This window comes from Seriola dumerili, unplaced genomic scaffold (genome assembly GCF_002260705.1).
Source record: "Seriola dumerili isolate Sdu_G_001 unplaced genomic scaffold, Sdu_1.0 BDQW01000189.1, whole genome shotgun sequence".
NCBI classification, from domain to species: Eukaryota; Metazoa; Chordata; class Actinopteri; order Carangiformes; family Carangidae; genus Seriola; species Seriola dumerili.
In genome coordinates this window covers 328,770-350,559 of record NW_019174444.1, presented here as the reverse complement: position 1 = coordinate 350,559, position 21,790 = coordinate 328,770, and the positions used below count along the sequence as shown (strand labels likewise).

The 21,790-nt window shown below is 38.6% G+C and overlaps 3 protein-coding genes across 5 annotated transcripts; 1 reads left to right on the top strand and 2 right to left on the bottom strand.

The window, feature by feature from the left end:
- Positions 1-821: 821 nt before the first annotated feature.
- On the top strand, positions 822-3,276 carry LOC111227522 (regulator of G-protein signaling 2-like). Its single transcript, XM_022753051.1, has 5 exons — positions 822-930; positions 1,053-1,142; positions 1,692-1,753; positions 2,007-2,173; positions 2,377-3,276. Exons 1-5 carry the CDS (start codon positions 836-838, stop codon positions 2,569-2,571), a joined length of 609 nt encoding a protein of 202 aa, XP_022608772.1. The 5' UTR covers positions 822-835; the 3' UTR covers positions 2,572-3,276.
- A 4,380-nt stretch (positions 3,277-7,656) lies between these two features.
- uchl5 (ubiquitin C-terminal hydrolase L5) lies at positions 7,657-14,447 on the bottom strand. The gene is made up of 11 exons (XM_022753054.1): positions 14,261-14,447; positions 13,716-13,779; positions 13,531-13,636; positions 12,653-12,778; positions 11,900-11,961; positions 11,406-11,536; positions 11,081-11,144; positions 10,623-10,725; positions 8,954-9,067; positions 8,587-8,685; positions 7,657-8,068 (listed from the first exon to the last, which is right to left on the bottom strand). Exons 1-11 carry the CDS (start codon positions 14,334-14,336, stop codon positions 8,024-8,026), a joined length of 990 nt encoding a protein of 329 aa, XP_022608775.1. The 5' UTR covers positions 14,337-14,447; the 3' UTR covers positions 7,657-8,023.
- Positions 14,448-14,769: 322 nt separating this feature from the next.
- glrx2 (glutaredoxin 2) lies at positions 14,770-18,757 on the bottom strand. 3 transcript variants are annotated; one of them, XM_022753095.1, is made up of 4 exons: positions 17,651-17,712; positions 17,436-17,502; positions 16,590-16,766; positions 14,770-15,702 (listed from the first exon to the last, which is right to left on the bottom strand). In XM_022753095.1, exons 1-4 carry the CDS (start codon positions 17,695-17,697, stop codon positions 15,538-15,540), a joined length of 456 nt encoding a protein of 151 aa, XP_022608816.1. In that variant the 5' UTR covers positions 17,698-17,712; the 3' UTR covers positions 14,770-15,537. The 3 variants fall into 3 exon arrangements, with proteins under 3 accessions (XP_022608816.1, XP_022608817.1, XP_022608815.1); XM_022753096.1 differs by lacking the exon at positions 17,651-17,712 and adding an exon at positions 18,736-18,757 and having other exon boundaries at positions 14,771-15,702; XM_022753094.1 differs by lacking the exon at positions 17,651-17,712 and adding an exon at positions 18,526-18,729 and having other exon boundaries at positions 14,771-15,702.
- Between the last annotated feature and the right edge of the window lie 3,033 nt (positions 18,758-21,790).

Genomic DNA, 21,790 nt, shown 5'->3' with positions numbered 1-21,790 from the left:
TTGACAAACAAAACACGGTTGGACGTAACTACAAGTTGTTTTAATAAAGTGAAGTTAATATGATAGGAATTAGGTTCAGCAGTTCCCACATTCTTTTTTTTTTTAAATGACCTATAGAGGTAACAGGATATTGCACCATCATCATCTCTGAACCACTGTTATACCTTGACCTGCCATTGTGACACAATGCTTCACAAATCCACACCCTGGGTGAGTAATCCAATGAACAGGATCATTGCAGGTAGTGTTGCAAAGTCACAGTGAATCAATTGTGCATTGGAAATTGTCACATGTTAGGGCTAGCAGGCAGTTTTATGGCTAAACATGCTGTACGTGGTGTGTGCTGTGTTGTTGTGTTACTTCCATTTAAGAGGATACTTTGTTTTCAAATAGGTAAAATAGGTGTAAAGTAAAAGTATGAATGCCCCGATTGCTCTGTGAATGTGTTTGTGCAGCTGCTGTTTGTAAAATGCTTTCAAGATTTAAAAAAAACACACAAGAAAGTGGAGAAAAGTTCCATAACTCCTCAACAGAACTGTATTTTAGGAATAAGGGCATCGAGTCTGCCTTGAACGTCACATCTTGACCTTACGTTTAAAAGTGGAAAGCCAACAGAATACACGAGGAAGGAATGTTTATGCAGCAACAGCCTATCATTGCCTCAGGTCCAGAGAGTCATACCAGGGTAAGTCACTGTTTACACAGCAAGAGCCAATCACTGTAAAGACCTGTCATTCCAGGCCCGCCTCCAGACTGTCACACTCCGGACCACGGCTGGAGAGAAACTATAAAGTTGCCTGACAAATCAAGAGGGAGCAGAAGAGGAGACTGAACCATGAGAGAGAACCTTACTGGTGTGTCATACCAAAGCATGGCGTTCCCAGACTGTTTGACACCCACTGACCTGCTCGCAGAGAAGAAGGGGATGAAGTAAGTATATATGGTGTTTGATAGGGATGTTCCTGGTTGTGATGGCCTTGTAAAATACATTATTGAGAATTTGCACTGCCACAAAGCACTGACAGGTGAAGTCTGTCTTTTTTTTTTTACAGGAGGAAAAACTGGAGAAACAGAATAAGATTTCTCCTGAAGACAAACTCTTCCAAGTCAGTATTACGTCTGATGAAAAACAGATCCTACAGGTAGGGCACTGCCTTTTTTTTTTTTTTTTTTTTTTTTTTTTTTTTGTATTTTGAGGATGAAAAGCTCATGATTATGCATAAGATCCCACTTTGTGTGCATACATATAACATGTAGTTTGTGCTTCATGCTCGTCATAGTCAATTTAGTTCAACTGAAATGCATTTCATTTTATGTAAATCAATTCATTTTTTATAGTTTAAAGTTAGATAGCCTAGTCTCAAGTTTTATATCTAATGACTCAATTTCATTTTTTATCTTTACCTAGCCGTAATCCACACTCTTTCATATTGTCTACTTCTGTATGTATGCTATGTGTATAATGTGTTATTACCAAACCAAATTTTATGATTTTATGAAATAAAATAATAATGAATAATGAATAATGAAATAATAAAACAGGATTCAAATTGTCTTACTGTATAGCAAAATACTGTATTGCAATATAGTATTTATTTTTAGCAATACCCTACTACGATAAACAGTTTGTGAAGGAAGTAGTTGCTCCTACTATAATTATCTCTTATACAATCACTGCTCTCTTCCGTCAGGCCATCTGCTGATGACGTGAACCAATGGGCGCAGTCACTTGAGAAACTACTCAGCCATAAATGTAAGTATCATTCACTGCACTATTGCTACATGATTACATAAAAATTGTCTCAAAAGGTCACACGGTCAGCTGTGTGCTGAACGGAAGTGGTTTATTGGCGTCAATAAAACAAAGGCTGTAATGTCTCTGTGCTTGCCATACCTTTCATTAATGGGCAAACAGCAAGTGGGTGTGTCACACGGCTTATTTTAGTGGCCTTGTCTTTAATATTTCTCCCCCCTCTCTCTCCTTCTCTCTACCCCACCTCCTGCAGATGGGAAAGCTGCCTTTTGTATCTTCTTGAAGTCAGAGTTCTGCGAAGAGAACATAGAGTTTTGGACAGCATGTGAGGACTTCAGCACACTCACAACACACACAGAGATGGCGTCCAAGGCCAACAGCATTTACGAGGAGTTCATTAAAAGTGAAGCTCCCAAGGAGGTAACAGCTAACAGATGCCTTTGAAATATGCATAAACACTATAAATGTATTGCCGTAAATCCAAATAAATGTGTTCTCTGATTAGTTTCTTCAGACTAATTTTAATCAAAATTTATGTACTTTCAAGTTTTATCAAGTACACAAGATATTCTGTAGTTAAAGTGGATGTCAAGGACTCATTCTGGATGTTTCTCTTTGTTCAGATAAACCTGGATTTCCACACCAGAAATGCTATCGTCCAGAGCCTCCACGAGCCCACCACGACTAGCTTCCTGGCAGCTCAGAGAAAAGTCTACAGTCTGATGGAGAACAACTCCTACCCCAGGTTTATCCACTCCGACCTCTACAAAGAACTGTGTGTAGCTGCCAGGGGAGAGGGCAAGCACATTAAGTCCTAGTCAAACTAGACACCCACTCCTGAAGTCATTTGTTTACCGGTGTGACTGTGTGAATAGACCACTGATGATGTTCAGTCCAGGCACTGCCTCGGGATAATAGACCTGAATGCAAATCCTGAGCATAAACATTAACAGCAAGTGTGGAAAATGCAAAACTGAAGCCATTTTCAGTCCGTCCTGCTGACAGCTTTCAACAATGAATGAAGTTGGGACGATTGTGCTGGATGCTTTTTGCTGCTGTAGGCAGTACACAGCGTTTCAACCAGATGGGATTAAGGCTATGTTTTCTTCACTGGACCATTACCTGCACTGTCTTTACTATGCTATTAGATTGCAATATTTTGAGGAATGATACAGTTAAAGAAAACAACAGCGTTCAAAGAATGAGAAGAAGTCTTTACATTTAGCTCTGTATCTATATCCGACAATGCTGTTAGAATGTATTTTATGCTGTACAAAGTCACAGATATACACAGGACCTCCCATGTGAACCTGATTTTCATTGCCATAATATTCTGCTGGTTTTGCATGAGTTTACACAAAAAGTGCAATTTTAATTTATAAAAAATTTCCACTTTAGACTGTTCTTGGCCTTAAGTGACTGTGACAATGTTATTTATTGTAAATATTGTGATGCTGCATGACATGTTGAATGTGAATTTTAAGTTTGGGGCAGCTGGACTGCTTAAGAAATAAATTGTATTCTTCAGCACTAAAATATCTCTGATGCATTTATTTCAAAATTCAAAGAAAAATACTTTTTTGGGCATGAAAGTTCCCTAGTGATCTTTGGAAAAAATGTGTGTAACCAAAATAATGTAAACTCAAAGGTCCACTTAATAGCTTGAAAACGTTCAGCCACATCTCAGCCTTTATCAAGGAAATCATTTCTTGATTTTGTCAAAGCTACATATGAATCTCCAAATATCTATTACTGCTAAAGTGAATATTTAACACTTAATTAACTTGAACTTCCATCAACTGAAAATGTACATATTATCACCTTTGAAGTTGATATGGTTAGCATGCTAGCAAACACATCTACACATCTAACTGATCGTTTTAACTGTTTTTTTCTTCTCCAGGAAATATCTGTCTCTTTGGCTGCTAAAATCTTCACTATCTTCAGTAGTTAAATGTGTGTTAGAAATTAAATTAGACCATAAAAATGGACATAGACTCTGTGATGTCACCGATAGGTTTCTGAAGAGCGGTTTTGGGGCTCAGAGTGGGCTGCTCCGCCACCCACATCTTGGCAGTGCATGGGTCCACCTAACTCAAATGTAATCCAAAAATGGGCATGAGGTGGGGTATGTGTGGAGCACTTCAGTGCATACGCTTCTGTTAGCGTCATTAGCAGAGCTGAGTGTGGGCGTCTTGCTTGAAGACTAACCCAAGGCTAACTAATTTTACTGGCTAATTAGTTAACGGGCTAAGCAAACAAGCTTAGGTATGGTGGGCACAGACACCAATACCTGCTAATTAGCACTACTACTAGAATTTCTGTCTGATGTTTGCATGGAAAATCCTCCAAAAATGCTGAGGCAATGCTGAGCAGGAAGCTAGTGGCTAGACATCTAGCAACTGTGATGGCACCTTCCTGTCATTCACAGTGGCCACGCCCTCAATTATACATAGCTTTCAGTGACTTATACAAGAACTCACGCCTTGTACAGTTGTCATGGAGAGGGAAATTGGCTATTAAGACCAAAATTGTTTTTTGTACCAGGCTGTAAACATGTTTATTTCTGCTGAAAAGTTGAACATTTTAACATGACAGTATATGGGGATTGAATCACTTTTGGAGCCAGGTTCAAGGAACTGCAGTATTTGGCAGTGCTTCACTTTACAGACCTGGAGGTTTAGCTAAATTATCTGTGTGTTGGTTGGTGATGTACAGGAATTGTAGTGTGGATTTTTTTGTGGGTTTTTTTGCTGAAAAAATTCTGAGAGTGATGAGAGTAAATTGAAACAGTTAAACTATGGGCCATAAAAGCAAAGCAATGGGCTGAAAGATGCTAAAACGCTTAGTAGAGCAAAAAAGAACACCTGAGCTGGGTGGTGATTAATTGTGAGCATGTCACTTTGACACGCTTTTACATATCCAATGTTAATTCCTTGTTGTAGACAGTGCCAACACAGGCTACTTTGTGCTTCAAACAGTCCTAAAATCCATTACTGAAGCACAGTGAAGCAATGTTTTGAAATATATTCTCTAGAGAGAGAGAACAATATGTATTCTCTGACAGCTAATTATTGTTTGTCTACAATGTCCAAACTGGAAATAGTTTAAGAGAAATGCCGTGCACTTCGGGTCTTTGGTTAAACAAAAAGGTCAGACACATCTACATACTGTACACTGACATATTCCCAGAGACAATGTGCTGGATGTTACACTGCACAAACAAAAACAAAATTCCTCATCGTATTAGAACATTGTATTCCTCTTTGTGCAGCCAGTAGGGGTCACGTCATCACAGCTGCGTTGTAATACTGTAACTCTGGCCCCTGTACAGAAGAAGAGACACCTTGACTGACAGCAGAGAGTCCTCCTCTGCTTGCTGTGCATCTGCTCTCTGATACCGGGGCTGTTTCCAGCCGTGAACTCATAGCGGAGCCTGACAGTGGCCAGACACCCGGACATTGCTCCTGACAAAGCTGACAGCTCCCGCTCCCTCCTCAGACCTGTGGCCTGCTGTCGTGGTGTAATGAGATCATCTTTTACACCAGCAGCTCTCCAGAACTGTATGCACCGCTGGCTGGCCTACAGGTTACAGGAGCACGTAGATTTGTGATCTGAACATGAACGGTTTTGAAACCCATACTGGCAGGAAAAGCATGTAACTGTACTAATAAAGAGTTATTTACTTTAGTACTGGAATTATTATAAGCAGAATGGCCCTAGGGATGGCAATGGTCAGCTGGTTTGTCCATCTCGTTGGCTCCACAGTGAAATAACTATTGGATGAATTGGCATGAAATCAGGAGATTTAGGTCAGGAGTCAGGAGATCACCACTGACCATGGTGATCTCCTGACTCTGTGGTGATCTCACTTAACACACTAACTGTGTGTTAAATGAAATGTTTTGGCAGCTACTTGGTGGACTGCTTTGAAATTTACTACAGACACTCATGTTCCCCCTCAGGATAAACTGTATTAACTTTTGGTGAACCCTTATCTTATCATAGTTCCATTATCATGTCAAAATGTCCAATACTTTGGTTTGTTACCAAATACCTGCAAAACTAATGACACTCCCGTCAGCCAGCCGTAGCCGGCTTCAGATACTGTTTAAAGACTATTGGCATATATTTGCATGCAAATAAGCTAAGCTAAGATAGCTTCCATGGTAATTATTATATCTGCTAAATTTCAGTTTGTATATCAGCATGCTGATGTTAGCACTTAGCTCAAAATACTGCTGTACCTAAGTACAAGCTCCGAGAGCTACTAGCATGACTCTATACTCTTGGTTTTATTTGGATTATAAGCACTTCATGGGCATTTTATATGAACTTGTTTTCACTTCATTTTCATTTCTGTTTGTCTTTTCAACACCTACTGCATAGTTGATAGTTGAAGGAGAGGGGATTTGTCTTTGAATTGCCTCTCCCAAGGTTTCTTCCATTTATTTATTTTTTCTGTAAATGCTAATTATAAAAACCTATTAATCCTCCTTATCAGCATAAAATGCCAAACATTCGCTGGCTCCAGCTTCTTGACTTTAAAATGATATCAAAAATAACAGTAGCAAAATTAAACGCCTTTGGGTTTTGGACCGCTGTTCAAAGAAAAAAAACAAGCAATTTAAGCCCATCTTGGGTAGACTAAACGATTTAAAAAATCAACAGCAAAAAAAATTATTAGTTGCAGCTCTAATGCTAATGTTATTTTTTAAGGACTGTTCGTTGTCTGGGTTTGGAACCACTGCTTTTATGGGCCTCCAAAGCCCTTTGAGACACTGGATGTGATAATAAGCTGTACAAATAAACTTTCCTTGACCTTCAAAGTAGGCCTACGCAGCACACATTCCATTACGCAGCAGTCTTTGGCTATTTTTAAGCCTTAATTCTTTTCGTAGCATCTGCACCAGCATCCGCCTACCACGCCATACATTCTATGTCATGTGACCTAAGCCAAACAACAAGGATACAATGTCGATTGAAAGACAAGATGTGTTATGTTCAGTGATAAAGCCTGTATGGTGAGGTAGTACCTGAAGAACTGGCACAGTTGCCGCGAATACTTTTTGTTTGCTCATCCATGTGGCCTGCCATCAGATAGGATAATACAACAGACAGACTGTTCTGTCTCTATGAGCTGGTAGTAAAACCTGTGGGTTTTCATTTGTTGCCATGAAGGATCTTGGCAACAGACGACTGGGATCAGATCCAAGGAGTACTTAAGGTGTGTATGTAAACACAAAAGCCAGAAATAGAAAGGGGCCACGTTCTACTTTGGTTGGGAGACTGCAGATACGTCAGACTATACAGGCCTTTAGACACACACTCTGTGTACAAGTGTGACCCGCAAGTCAGCAAAGTATGCCGTCTTTGTATAGTACAAGCCAGAAGTTGACTTACAGGACAAATGACAGAGGCTACTTCAAACTGCCATGTTCAAAAACTCAACATACTGCTACGGGAAGCCATCCAAAAAACACACGAGTCACTAAATTTGTACCAGCCCTTTCTTAATGATGCACTTATAAGGACTTGGCAGCTTGTTACTGTGCTCTCATCGGGTCAGATGATCTAATAAACACATCTCAATGTTAGATTGTTGGAATAGGTTTTTAAAGGGTTTGGTATTTATCTCACCCAACAGATTCTGTAGCTTCACTAGTTAATTCTCGATGCTCAGAGAAAGTTTATCAGATGACTTTTTGTAGTGTACCATAAACAATTCTCATTCCTCTGCTGCACCAGTAGGTGGTGGCAAAGATCTACCACTAAGTCTGTGAACTGCAGTGAACAGCATTTATAGAAAAAAAAAAAAAAATATCTGGAGACAAATCTATAAATTGAATGATATGTCAAAAAGAAAGCATTTGTTTTCAAAGTCTGTCCGCAGAATCAAACAATTCACAAACATCTAAACATTTTATTATGAAAATAAGACAGACATAATTTGAGCACATATTTCCTTCAATCATGCAATAGAGCTGATGGACACACATGAAGACAGTGTTTTGCCGACAGTCTCTCTGCTACACCTGCAGTGCAGTTCATAATGTCTGGATGGTTCACGGGATGCCACAGTGAGGAAGTGCTGTGGACCATCCATGGTCATTAATATGAATATGACAAATGATGTACAGTATCTGTATGTGGCTCACTGATGAAAGAGTGACTGTGGGGTTTTCAATGTGTCCGTGTGTGTAATTGGAGGCTTCTCTGTTGGAAGTGTGGTGGTGGTGGTGGTGGTGGTGGTGTTGTTGTTGTTGTTGTTCACTTGGCCTCCTGGGCTTTTTTTGCGCTCTGTTTCTCCTTTGCCTGGTGAGACAAGCCCAGAGAAATCTTCATTAGTATCCCTCATGTACACAGAAATCAGCAAAAAATACAAAATCTAATCACCAAATATGGACACACATATCAGACATTTAATTGTAACTGCTGTGTAAAAACAAAAACAACTTCAAAGTCACATTCATGGACTAGGCACAACATGCTATGTTTGTGAGACATTACGTCTGCCATCTAGTGGACGGATCAAACATGGAAATGCTGTTTTTTTTTGGGATTAATTTCATTATGTTTTTAAATCCCTTTTCTTCCCTGTAACTGTTGACATTGACCAGTCTTTCATTATTTGTCCATCAATGTCCCTACAAAAAATGTATCGGCGATCTAAATGAGCCAAGATCATTAAAAATAATGTGCATGTTTTAATAAAGAGAAATATCCAACCATGTTTCAAAATCTAAAGGTCTTCCCTGTCACTCGTGCTCTGAAAGCAAATAGGGCTGTGGAAAGGCACAGTAATAAAATAGAAAAAAAAAAAAAAAAATTACCTTCTCCACCAAAGGTATTAACTGCTGATACTCTGCCAGCGTCTTCAGTAGCTCCATGATGAAAGGAAGGTAGTTGTGCTTTCGTCGAATGTTTTCAATCTGTAAGAACATAATACATAAATCCAAGAGGAAAAACTGGGTGAGACTAATGTGGTGGAAGGGTGGAAATGTACAAAACCTCTGTGGCTAAAGTACATTCAGAGGTGGCAGAAAAACATTGCAGTAAACACAGTCTCTACATTTATAATGCAGAGACTAAAATTGTACTGTAGCCTTTTGAGCCATTTCCCTGTACTTCTGCCACAAAGAATGTGGCATGAAAAGCAGCCTGTAATAATAGGGAATGTAATGTTGAGGAGAAACCCACCTTATATCTTTTAAGTTTCTGATTTTCCTCTTCAATAAGGAGCTGGTACTTGGCAATTTCTGACTGGATGGAGCTAAGAAACGTGCTGCTCTGGTCTGTATCCATTGGCTCGTCCTGGGAAGAGAAGGGGGGGAAAAAAAGGTTTCTATATATCCACGATGCATCCTGACTAGTTGGAATAGAAGATAGGATAGAAAAATAAAAACTTCAGCATTCTGGTGAGGGGACATTTGGTGATGCTTATGTTGATTAAACTCAAGCCACTCGAGTAATCCCAATATTAATTCAATTGCTTGGCTTTGTCAAATTAGGACTTCCAATGTATATTAAAAAGTGGTATCAAGAAATAAAGTTCCACACTTTAGTTAATCACATCTGACATACCATTTGAAAACCTTGTTTTTGCTGGCCTCCAGTGGTTGACGGTTTAACCTTGCAGCAGTAATGCAGGTGTGTGCTCAGGGTGTGATCAGTACATGTTGACTATAGGGTGTGATTGGCTACACTTGCAGCAGAGCGCATTTCTGACAACACCGAATAATGATGCAGGTGTGTCACCCGATGCAGACCACACCTTTCAAATGATGGCCACTACAGATGGGTGGAAAACTATTACTCTGTACAACACATGTCTAAAAGATGTACATTTTCATATAACCCTGAAAATGTGTGAAATACTTTATATTCCTTGTGTTATTATTAGAAATCCCATCTCCCAACCCCCCAACTCTTTTGTCCTGAACATACATACATCACTGGTTTTCAAAATCCCTGCCTTTTCCCTGTTCTCTGTTCTTCTGGCCTGAAAACATCTCAGAACCCCCCAGGAGGAGCTGGAACTAGCTTTGTTAGACTGCTGCCACCGCCATCCGACCCTGGGTAAAAGGCTGAGGATGGATGGATGGATGGCATTTTCAGTCAGTCATCACTCCTTCCATCGGGAACAATCCATGTCTTTTTCTAAATGTTGCAACTCAGGACATGATTGCCTCATTACACCGGACTTTATAAAAACCAGAGTAACTGTACGTGTGTTGAACAAATATGACTTGACGAACAAAACTAACAGATGAGTGGATGAAAACAAAACACAGCGCTTAAGCCAGGGTTCCCACACCTTCCTAAACATCAAAGTCAAGGACTTTCAAGGCCCAGTTAACTCAAGTTCAAGGACCCAACACAGCAAAGTTTGAGACACGGATCAAAGTTAATTACTTTTACAACACCAAGAATTTTCATACCGAGAACTAGCAGCTTTACAGAAGCTCACAAACAACAATTAAAAAGAGAGAGAGTTTTGAACGCTTCTCAGCCGTGTTGTTGCCTTCTGTAACGCAGCAAAACAATACATTGTGTAAACTGAAAGACAGAGACTTACAATCTGAAGAGAAAATATATAAATTCAAGCACTTTCAATGACCCAGGTCTATTCATGAGTATTTACAAAAATCATCAAGGCTTTGATTTTTTTCCCCCCTCAAATTCACAAACTTTCAAGGATATAAAGGACCCATGGGAAGCCAGTAAAGCACACCACAGCTATGATCTGGAACTTTTTGAAAGACTGACAACTGATGAATTTCACATGTGGCCTCCCAGGCAGAAAGCAAAATAATAAATGATTCTTTCTCATGTCTGCACTGAATCCAGCTCTTTCGCTGCCACTCACCTCAGTAAGCTGAGTCTGGAGCTCCGCGATTTTCCTCTCATATATCATCTTTCTGTCAGACACGATGGCCATTAGGTTGAATCGGATCTCGCCTTCACTGTACCTGAGGAGGAAAACAGTAGAAGTTCAGTGAGAACAGAGTGATACACTGTAAGGAAATCAAGGCAGTATTTAGCTGGAAGAAAAACAAGTCAATATTTTACAGACAGAGTATCATCTGTGCATGATACGATCTGAATCTATATGCCAATAAACCAGAAGAAACGGATGAGAAATGTCACCATGACTGCCCACTACTTAACTTTAAATCATTTCTAGTGTCTAAATCCAACCTGAACATACAGAAAATCATCACGGCTCAGTGTTTTAAAAGCAAAAGATAAAATTACAGCATTAAAATTCCACTTTAATCATCGGTTAATCTAAAAGTAAATTCATAATAAATGTAAGATATTCACTTCTGTATTCTTTTCTCAATCACTGGGCGAACAGCGCTGATCCAGTCATCCTGGTTGCATGCACCTGGTGAAGAAAAAAAAAAAACAGACGGGAATAAATAACACTGCAGGTGTCCGCAGATACAGTGACTGCAAGCACACACTGTACATCATCATAAAAAACGGACAGTTTTAGGGGAAATGGTCCATGGCCAGCAAGACAAAATTTCAGCTTTGCACAGCAGGGCCTCACACCGAGGGACTTCACACATTAAACTGCCAGTTTTTTGCTGCTGAAACCTTAAAGCCATAAGAGAAAAATAACAAATTACATTTTTCTGCTTACCCAGGTCAATTGGTCCCTCTCGAAGTCCATCCAGCTCGTATAGTCTGCCGTTTACAGGAACGTAGCTCACAAAGTGAAAGGCGTCCTCGTCCTTTGCTGAGGACTTTGCATCAAATTCAAACATTTGCTGTCTGCAAAAAAAAATAAAACAAATGCACAAGAGGTGAAATGGAAATGATTTCAGCTCCAAGAATATCATGTGATGTATTGAATGTTAAATATTTATTATCCTCAATTACATTCGTTACTTGGGAAGTTTGTTGAAGTGCTTTACATGACGAAAACATGTTTTAATTTGGCCATTTACTCAACAGCAAATAACTTTTGCGAGTGACCAATAAATGAACCAGCCTCTTATGTGCATGTTTCACAAAGGTAGACTGGTGCATTAGCGATAAATGGGCCAGTCGCTTTCCTCCAAGTTAGAATGAGAAGCTAAAAATAACATGAAGCCAATCTCTCTCCAGCTGGATATGATATGAGCAGGAGCTTACCTGGCAAAGCCGTTGTGAACTTGTCGGATCACTTCAGAGTTGCTAAGAGCCAAACCCTTCATCTGAGGAGAGTGGGAGATACATTATTATAATGCTGACGGTATAACCCCTACATTAAAAGATGCTGGTGTTGCAATGAAGCACTGCATGGAAGAAATTATACATTTGTCTTCCGAGAAGGTTTAGCATCCAATCAGTATTTCAATTTCAGAAACATTACAGTTACTTATTAAAATTAATGACTTATTTGTTGTTTCTATAACAAGCCAATAAACATACAGATTATAATATGCAACAATCCCAGCCTGGTTTGCCCCCCCCCCAAATTGCTGCCATGTCTAAAATAACACAAAGTCGCAATGACTAGCAAATTTGAGATTCTCCAAACCAAGGAAGTCGAGCATCATAAATCAGTACAGCCTGGTTCTCCTGAATATCTGTGGGACAGACAACTGAGTCATCTAAGGTTTTAAGAGGTAAGAGGATAAAACTGTCAGTGTTACAGACAGAAGGGGAAATTACTACAGTGAGCTGTGTGTGAGTTACTGCTCAAAAGGGAAAGCAGTACAAATGTTATTTTTAGAAAGTATAATGAATCACTTACTGTTAGATTTTTAGCCTAATGTTGGTGACTGAACTTAAATGGAAAGGTTTATACATGTTAACATGCAACAAATAAACCAACAGCCTAATAAAAAAGGCTGCATAGTCGTGAACTAAATCACACACAAAACAAAATCCACGGTTACGTACAGCGGCGTCAAAGCTCTGTGAAAACTCTCTGAACTCTGTCAGTGTGTCTCCAAGCAACATGTCGGAATGGGAACAGTTGAGCAGAACGCTGACAATAGCCTGGGTGGCGCAGGCATTGTTAATGACCTGTAAATAGACAAGTACACAATAATTACTTGGACAGACAAAGGAAAATCCTTATTTATGCTTAAAATGACTTTAGAAAGAGGGCACATAACATGTATCATAAATTGAATTATCAGATTTTGAGGCAACAGATTACAATTTATGATTTGCTGCAAATCTGTAACAAACAGAGCTTAAAATCTGACAAAAGTATGTTAATGCTCTTGTCTATAAAGAGCAAGATCTTCCTCCCACTTTGTGTGACTACTCACATTTTGTTATGGGGTGTGCCCTTAATGTCATAGGCCCAGTCAATTCATTATCTAATTCATTATTCAATTTGGCTGAACAAGTCAGCATTAAAGATAATGTCTTGCAATTGCACTTAAGAGTTCTCTTTTGTTCTGGCCAGTGTGTTACCATCTGATGCACCCCATATTTTTCTAATTGATTTATCGTTTAAGAAGTTGTAATGGGCACTTCCTAAAAATGTTTTACACCAAGCTGTTAATCAAGAAAATACTTTTTAACTTAATTTTGGAACTGTATTTCAGCTGTAAGATGCTGAGTCAAATGGATCAGGAATGACACACTTTTGCATAAACTTAGAACCAGCCAAGTATAAAATAATACGTACAGAAGCAGATAGAGGCTGCTACATAGTGATGAACTTGTTTAGAGTTACTTATACTACAGTTACAAAATAACAATATGTTGCTATTATGTAAATAGTTCAATGTGTATGTTTTCTGAAATAACAATGCAGAACATGCCTGTTTTGCAAAGAAGATGTGGTCAAGTCTTGAATCCTGGACAATTGATCCTGCTGGCTCTTCACCTGGCTGCCACTTGAACAGGAAAATCAAGCCGTGAACTGGTCTGGAACAGAACACATAAATTAAAACGCCAGTCTTTAGAGGGAGCATGCTAAGGTAATGAGGCTGCACTATGAACATACTTCAGGTTGTCAAAGTTCTCTGGCTCCATACTCCATATCTCCTCAACCTGGGCTCCTTTGCAGCCTGACAATGACAAGTGAAGCATCAAACACTCATTCACACTTGGAATAACTGAATAACAGTAAAAAGAAAACACCTGTCCAATAACAAAAGTTTGTGAGCTGCTTCTCTCGGTGTCGGTTTTACGGCACAACAAATGTCATCATTCATGAGCGACGATTTGTTTTCACGCGCCGTTGTTTTGAACGCTGAGTAATGCTAGCCAGTTAGCTTGCCCAATTAAGTTAGCAAAGACTGCCCAATCAGTACATGCAACTTTATGGAGAATGCAGCGTTTAGATGGCTGTTGAAAATGCACAGCATCTAAACTGTCTTATTTCCATCCTCCATGGTATTTTCTTTATCGTTGCATGGGAAATCATTGGTAGCCAATGGTAGCTAATTTAGAAGTTACCGTTAGCTGTAGAGCACCTAGCTAACTAGCACTGTCGCATAGCCACGTTACATTGAATGAGCAGCTAGCATTGAGCTACGGGTCTCTTACCAAAACCTTTTATCAGCTCTGTAAACACCCCGGGGTCACTCTCCATCAGACACCACTCTCCCGCGCTTCCAGCCATTCTTTACAATGTTGTTTATTCAACCTACTGTGCACATAAACAAGATGCTAATGTCCTAGCTTAGCAGTACACCCGTGAGAAAAGCTAATTTCACTGAAGCACTGAAGTGACGTGCCGAGATGCGGTGCAATGTGGGTAATCTGGGTGCATACGTTTTATTTTACAGCGTACACTGTAGTAGGGCGACTGTCGTTTAACAAAAAAAAAATCCTCAAAATGATAGCGAGACGCGTTTTGTTAGATTATACTAGTGATTGTCATTGTAAGGACAAAACTGAAACTGATTAAATTTGATTGACTAAATTGAGTTCAGCTCTAAAATAGAACTAATGTCCGCCCTCCTACGAGGACGGGGGGACCAAATGAAGCACTCTTCGGCAAAGCGGTAAAAAAAAAAAGACGTGAGAAGCTGATAGTGGACTTTCATTCATATTTATTAATAATTATAAATATACATTCATTGTATCAAAAAACATTTAATATGGTTGTGACTTTATACATACGTTCATTCATCTATATATTTATAACACTTTATGGCATCATGATTCCTAATTCCTACATTTATTTAGCAAAAATCAACTACCTGCCTAAGATTAAACACAATCAAACATAGACACTGCCAAAATTTCAGACTGACTGACAGTGAAAAGATTTGACAGGCAAGTTAAAAAAAAATACAAAATGGCTATTTTTCCAAAATCCATTCAAATAAAAAAAAAACAAAAAAAAAAAAAACATTTTTCAATAAGATGCAATGTTCAAATACTTACCACAATAGATTGTGCTAATCAAACAAAAATCTGTAATTATTTCAGTGTTACAAGATATGAAAAATTAACGCATATAAATGCCATTAATAGAATAGGAATAAACACTTCATGATGTTCACGTGTTTGATGATACTTAATGCTTAGAGAGATCATTCTTGTTTATGACTGTATCATTGATAAATAAAACAACCATGCAGAAGAGAAGTATTTGAAGTAGTTCAACTATTCACATGTTTTGTTTAAGAGATGGCAGCTTTAATAATAACACTGTACATTCCTGGATGAAAACGTATGTGACTTAAACATCAAGTATCTAATGCACTTTGATAAATATATAACATGATCATGCTCAAGCAATGTACAACTTGAAGCAAAAGATCAAGTGAACATTTAATAAATACAGGATTGAAAAAAACTACAAAAACGGTTAGTCATTTAGCGGACTCAAACTGTCCACTGCCCGAACCCTCGGAGCTGGACGCAGCACAGCAGGGAGCACACTGTTCGATCAGGGGCACCAACTTTCCCTGCTGATGGAGCTGTTTGGTATCAGAGCCGCCCCCGATGCAGTTTCCGTTAATGAAGACTCTCGGCACCTGAATACACAAATCATGTCATAACATTAGCACAGTGTGAGCGAGTCACAGCTTAAAACATTCTCTTATGGAAGAGTTTTTGAAAAGTTTTTTCATAACAGAGGAGCTTAAAAAAAGGATTTTTAAATTGATATTTTATATTGCATTTATTTGGCTCTGATGTTTCCCATATTGTTTTGACTCTTTTCAACTTTCACTAACATGTTTCAAATTTCTGTTAATACATTTTTTATTATCTAACTTTAACTTGTCAAACTCATTGACAACTTTCACAGTTGTGGAAGAAGCAGAGGAAGGACAAAGTGACTTTACAGTGAAGCAGAAATGCGTCTTGCATGTGCAGACCACATTAAAAATGTCAGTTCTTAACTCTCATTTTGCATTTTGTAACTTTCAAACCCTGTTAATGTTGCTCAGTCTATATTATACACTGCTTATGTGCACATGACCTTTCTCCAAACATGTAATTATATGTATATTATACACTATATTTTCAGAGCTTCAGTATTTCATACTCAAAAATGAGTGCTATATGATATTTTATATATTAAACTCAAAATGTCATTACTTTCAATTTACTTTCAATAAATGTTATATATTTTCACATATTAAAGATTATAGTCTGGGAAAAGATGCAACTTGGTTTGCTCTTCATCTTGATTCAGCTGCATCTATTTTGAGTCAGGATAAATACCTAATTTTTGGCTGCAGCCCTAACAAAAACCTCAACAAGTCAACCTAAATTTAACTTTAAGGCAGAACTGCCAGAACAAACAAGCTGTCAAATATCCCTGTTTTGATTCTTTTTTTTTTAAATTATGTGCTGAAATAGCATACTGTGAAGTTCCTTGAAATTCCAATCCCAAAATACGATATGAGGTTCTTACTGTTCTGGCACCAGTCATCTGAGCTAAGGCCTCTTGCAGTCTTCTCCCATCATTGTGTTCATCCAGTTCAACCACTTTGTAGGTCGCGCCAATTTCGTTGAATACATTCTTGGCCATTTTGCAATAAGGACAGGTGGTCTTGGAAAATATCACAACACAGTTCTGTGACACCACCTCCTGAAAAGTCAGGCAAAGTAAGATGTTGTTAAATATCAGTAGAACACAGAAATAGACCACACTAGACACAAAAGAACCTTGACTGCATTTTTATGAAATAATTCCATGGTTGATCTTTAGACAGTGATTAAACTGAGGCTGAGGAAGATAACTCGATGCATTCATCTTCTACAATCAAACAACTTTGTAAATCATACATTTTAAGTTACAATTACAATTTAACCCAAATTTCATCATATAATAAATGTAGACTTGCTAATCACATCATGCTATATTCAGTATATTTCAGGGGCTTGTTTGTCATAGCTTTTGAAAATTGATGTTTGTTCACATACAGAGTTACAGATGCTACTTCTGGGTCCACTTCCTAACAGATTTGTGATTCAGAGATGCAGAAATATGGAAGTAATATATTGGAACAAACTGACAAAAGATGACAAGCAGTATGATTGAATAAGAAGCCAAGGAGTGGCGGTGAACTGTAGGAACCACCAGGAAACCAAAATATGTAGACATGTCTCCTGAAATAGCTGTAACTTAAGTCATTGTTTTTAATGCCAAATTTATCAGACAGATAAAACCAGGTTGCAGTGAGATTCACAGCACACTACTGTACCAAAGGATTCAACAAGCTGACTGCAGGTAAGAGATCTGTATGTATCTACTTACCTGAACATACTGTACACAGGTTGTGCTGGACAGACCCCCAGTAGTGGAGGATGTGAAATTCCCCATTCTGAAAAAAGAGAAATCACAATATTGGAACAGTCAGTACTTAAGAGCATTCAGTTAACTGTTACATTACTGTACATTAGAGTCTACTGGAGTAAATGACACACACAGCGAGAATTAACAGAAAATGTCCAGGTTATTTGTGCAATAACCTTAGATGGGAGACGATATCATAGGAAGAGACGAACTGAATTAGCATCACAATTATATCTAATTTAAGGATGACTGCTGGTCTGAAAATACACAAGTACATAGTTACGGTGTTCAGTTGCCTTATTTTACTCCTTATAACGCCTGGTCTACAAAAGCAGCACGGTTTATGTGCTAGTTAATCCAGGATAAGTAGTACACATGCTCTTCACCTACTCTGGTAATTGGCTAAGATTTGACGGGGGTAAGCGGCACGGCAAACCCCATTAAAAATCCGTCACTATCAAGACGGCACGTTAAAATGAACACGAATAACATTTCGTACAACCTGGCACTAAGTATTTAATGAAACGTAGGTGTCTTATGGTAAATTCGGTATACATTTCATACACATCGCAGCACTTGTTTTAATTAAATTTAAATGTTTCGTCTTGCTTCGCTGTCGACAAGCGCAAAGCATTTGGTGGGGGTGTCGTTAGCCAACATTGGAAGTAAAAGGCATGCCAAAGGTATAAAGGTTAACTTTTATGAATTCATGTACTAATGATGGATCACATGTATGCCGAATTTGCCAGAGGACCCTACTGAAACATAAAGGCTACGAGCAATGTGTGCCTCTCCATGAGCAAGGCACTTTTAAATAGATTGAACTTTGAATAATACGAGATTATTATGAAAATTGGCGTTTAGTAAGCATGCGGCAGTGAATGGACTAGCACTTTTTCAACTTCTCTGAATCGATAATGATTTCCAGCAATGTTTTATTATTTACTGCTGTTGACGCACATTTTAAATTAGTGGTTTCCCTTTACACTTCTGTGGTTGATTTGTGAACTAGCTAGCTAGCTATGTTTCTAGTCAAGCTAGCGGGAATGACCTTCGACAGCCGGTCCATGCCACTCTAGAAAGACATCCTGCTCGAAAAAACATGGAGAAAAAAGAACAAACGGCCAAAAAATAATCGAGCTGTTGGCCTGGATGAAACATGCGGTTAGTGTACAAACAGTTCTGGAGCTACACACTGCCCTGTCTGGTACTGTACCCTCGCTTTCGCCTCTAATTTGCACTGTTTATGTCTGAAGCCTACCTTACGTGACCAACGGAAGCAGTTTCTGACGCAAGTTTGAACGTGGCCCGTAACGTCACAACAACAAAGCGTGTCAAACACGTGACCTCACACATTGGCACGATAAAGGTACAGCAAGTTTTCATCCACATAGAACGCGATTTGCGCAAATAAGATAACATTAAAATACGTGTCAACAGTATATTTTCCACGCCTTAAAACAACACAGTTTATTATATATAGCTATATTTTTTTTATCATTTTATAAATTTTAATGGATAAATATCACACCACTTTTGCAACACATGTTTATATTTTAACTCTGCACATTTAAATAGTGTCTAAATATTAATAATAATATATAATATTTGAATATATATTTATATACATGGTAAATTACATCCTGACTTTATATAGCCTATATGTTTCTTGACAATAAACAATAAAGAATCCTTGACAGTGCTTCTGTGGCTTTTTTCTCATGTTGAAAGAGGAAGAGAGTGCACCGAAATGCACTCAGTACCAGATTTTCAAAGGATTTAGTAAGAGGTTATATTAATATTAATAATAGTAGCATTGATAGGAGACATCCCAGTGTCAGGGCCACCTTGAGTAAAACATAACCTGTGCTGAGTGTGTTGAGGTCAAAGAGACCAGTGGAACTCCAGCAGAGAGAAGAGATAACATTCTTCAGTCATCTCACTCTGTCTGCACAGCACAGGCATCAGTGCTGGTACAAATGCAGATTATTTCTCCCTTTATCCTCAAAGAGTTTCATCTCTCCTCCATCTTCAAACGCAGGTGGAAATGCATTAGTTCAGAATTAACTGTTCCCCATTCACCACGTCATCCCAGAATAGGCTCACAGGCTAAGGAATCAATCACAAATCTAAAGATATCTGATGAGGCAGCACCGAACAGCTTCACTTCAAATAAGTTTTTTTTTTTTTTTTGTCAAAGCCAACAGAGAAATGCATCATTTCAGAATGGATTCACACCATCAAAGAGATCTACAGCTTTGCCCTGGAGTGGGTAATATCCTGACACAGAGCCAAAAGTATTATGAAAGACAGTGTAGAGTAACATTAGGGTTCAAATACCTGCTCAAGGCATGATACATATGATAGCAGACAAGAAGGAATGGATAAAATAGTCTGAATGTCTCTACAACCCCAGTTATTTTGGTCCAGCCTGACCAAAATAACTGGGCCTCAACATAAAGCTACAGTCTTTGCCTTGCTGTAAACCCTTTTCCTTCATACAAGAGGTAAGTGCTTCTTTTTGGAGGAAGGCTTCATCTATCATCTTCAGACATGAGTGTGTGTGTTTAGATTACACTTCCTCCCAGGTAGAATCTCAGAATCATCTTTCTTCCAAGTAGATCGAGCCGACATAACCTGCACTGGGGCTATCATACCTTATCAAAGGTTGGTCATGGGGCAAGGGAAAAACTGATTCCCACTGGCTGGCCAAAGGGTTGCCATGGCAATGAACACCACCACTCACTAAAAGGCATGTAACTTCAGAATAGATCCATGTCATATCATCAGAGCCTGTGTTCCAAGATAGAAAAAGAAGCATATCCTGTATTACAAAGCATCATGGAGGCACTTTGAGCTCAAACTGATTTAGCCACATGTAAAAATTTCTAAGATAGACCTAGTGGCATAAAATGCTTTTCCATGTTGGCAAGAGGATATGATAATCGACTAAAACTTTTAAAGGTGACAAGAATTTCAAAAAAAAAAAGAAAAAAAAGAAACATTTTTCATGTCTCATGTCAGGCACAGTCAGGGAAATGTGACCATAACACCTATGCAGTCTCCTGGCACAGATGTGATGTACACAAATGTATATAGGCATAATCAAGATATCAAAAAGCATTTCATTTGCATATCCTTATAAACTCTAATTATGGAATATCAGTTCAACAGCACAAGAAACTTTTGGACTGTGTTCACAATATAGAAAGGACGGAAATCTTTTTGTCAAGATGTGGATGAATTTAAATGCAAAGTATATAACTTCTGCCTCTCGGGGTCTCTCAATCAAAACAAGAACAAAAGACAGCATTTGGTGACGTCGTGAAGTAGCGTAGGATCATGGGAGCTGTTGTCTTCGTCACCTTTGTCATCAGCTTCTCCCGGTTTGGATTCCTTCAGTGTCAGTCATTCAGGAGGTTTTTACTGGAAACCAAATTATCTACAGAGGTCTCCTCCTCTCCAAATCAAACAGACCCATAACTGGTAAAAACACAGTAAAAAGGAGTTTCACATTTAAAGTCAGCGTTTCGCCGACATTGTATTGCAGACACAAGACGAAACAGACATTCGGGAGATTTTTACCAGCAGCCAAATCATCTGCAGAGGTGTCTTCATCTCCATAACAAACTACCAGGGGATTAAAATGGGTAGAAACACAGAGTAAAGCATTAACCAATGCGCTTAAGCAGAGACAGGACATCTTAGAGGGGCTGGGAGCTGAGCTGCTTAACATTTGCTTGGCTTTTTTCTCTGATAACTTAAGATCCAGACGTCCAATGACTAAAATCCTTTTTCTGGTTAAAATATATAGTTGAAAACAACCAAAGTGTAAAAAGTGTATCTTAAAAATGTGACTCAATTTTGAGCTTCTGGCAACCACAATAGGTGATGTGGTGATGATGTAATTGACAGGCGACCAAATGAAACGGATTGTTACCATGATTAAAATCACAGATTTCTCTAGGTTTGAGAATTTGGGATAATGTAACAATACAAGTCAAAAATATATAACATGGGTCTAGTCATTTTTAGACATTTTAGTTACATACATACACATATATGTAACTGTAAGAGGAACTTAAAAATCAGGACATTATTCAGAAAACAGACTCACTCTTGTTTGTCTTCGGAAAAGAATGAACAGCCATTAGTGTGATCTATATCACACAACACAGTGGCATCAGGCGACTGATGCTTCACTTTGACAAATTAGAACCAGCGTGGGGTCGGTTGTTGACATTGCCTCTTCTGGTTTAACATTTGTTTGTGATGTGCAAGACATTCACAATGCGTTTAGCAACAGGCTTCATTTA

What these genes read in the sequence shown, in the direction of transcription:
- LOC111227522 (XM_022753051.1), top strand. Translation starts at nt 836, where the DNA reads ATGAGAGAGAACCTTACTGGTGTGTCATACCAAAGCATGGCGTTCCCA. An exon ending in GCAGAGAAGAAGGGGATGAA is followed by an intron (nt 931 to 1,052) that starts GTAAGTATATAT and finishes TTTTTTTTACAG; the next exon opens with GAGGAAAAACTGGAGAAACA. An exon ending in ATGAAAAACAGATCCTACAG is followed by an intron (nt 1,143 to 1,691) that starts GTAGGGCACTGC and finishes CTCTTCCGTCAG; the next exon opens with GCCATCTGCTGATGACGTGA.
- uchl5 (XM_022753054.1), bottom strand. Translation starts at nt 14,336, where the DNA reads ATGGCTGGAAGCGCGGGAGAGTGGTGTCTGATGGAGAGTGACCCCGGG. An exon ending in GTTCACAACGGCTTTGCCAG is followed by an intron (nt 11,537 to 11,899) that starts GTAAGCTCCTGC and finishes TTTTTTTTGCAG; the next exon opens with ACAGCAAATGTTTGAATTTG. An exon ending in AGAAACTTAAAAGATATAAG is followed by an intron (nt 8,686 to 8,953) that starts GTGGGTTTCTCC and finishes ATGTTCTTACAG; the next exon opens with ATTGAAAACATTCGACGAAA.
- glrx2 (XM_022753094.1), bottom strand. Translation starts at nt 18,635, where the DNA reads ATGTTTCATCCAGGCCAACAGCTCGATTATTTTTTGGCCGTTTGTTCT. An exon ending in GCATGGACCGGCTGTCGAAG is followed by an intron (nt 17,503 to 18,525) that starts GTCATTCCCGCT and finishes CTCTTTTTTCAG; the next exon opens with AATGGGGAATTTCACATCCT. An exon ending in CCTGTGTACAGTATGTTCAG is followed by an intron (nt 16,767 to 17,435) that starts GTAAGTAGATAC and finishes CTGACTTTTCAG; the next exon opens with GAGGTGGTGTCACAGAACTG.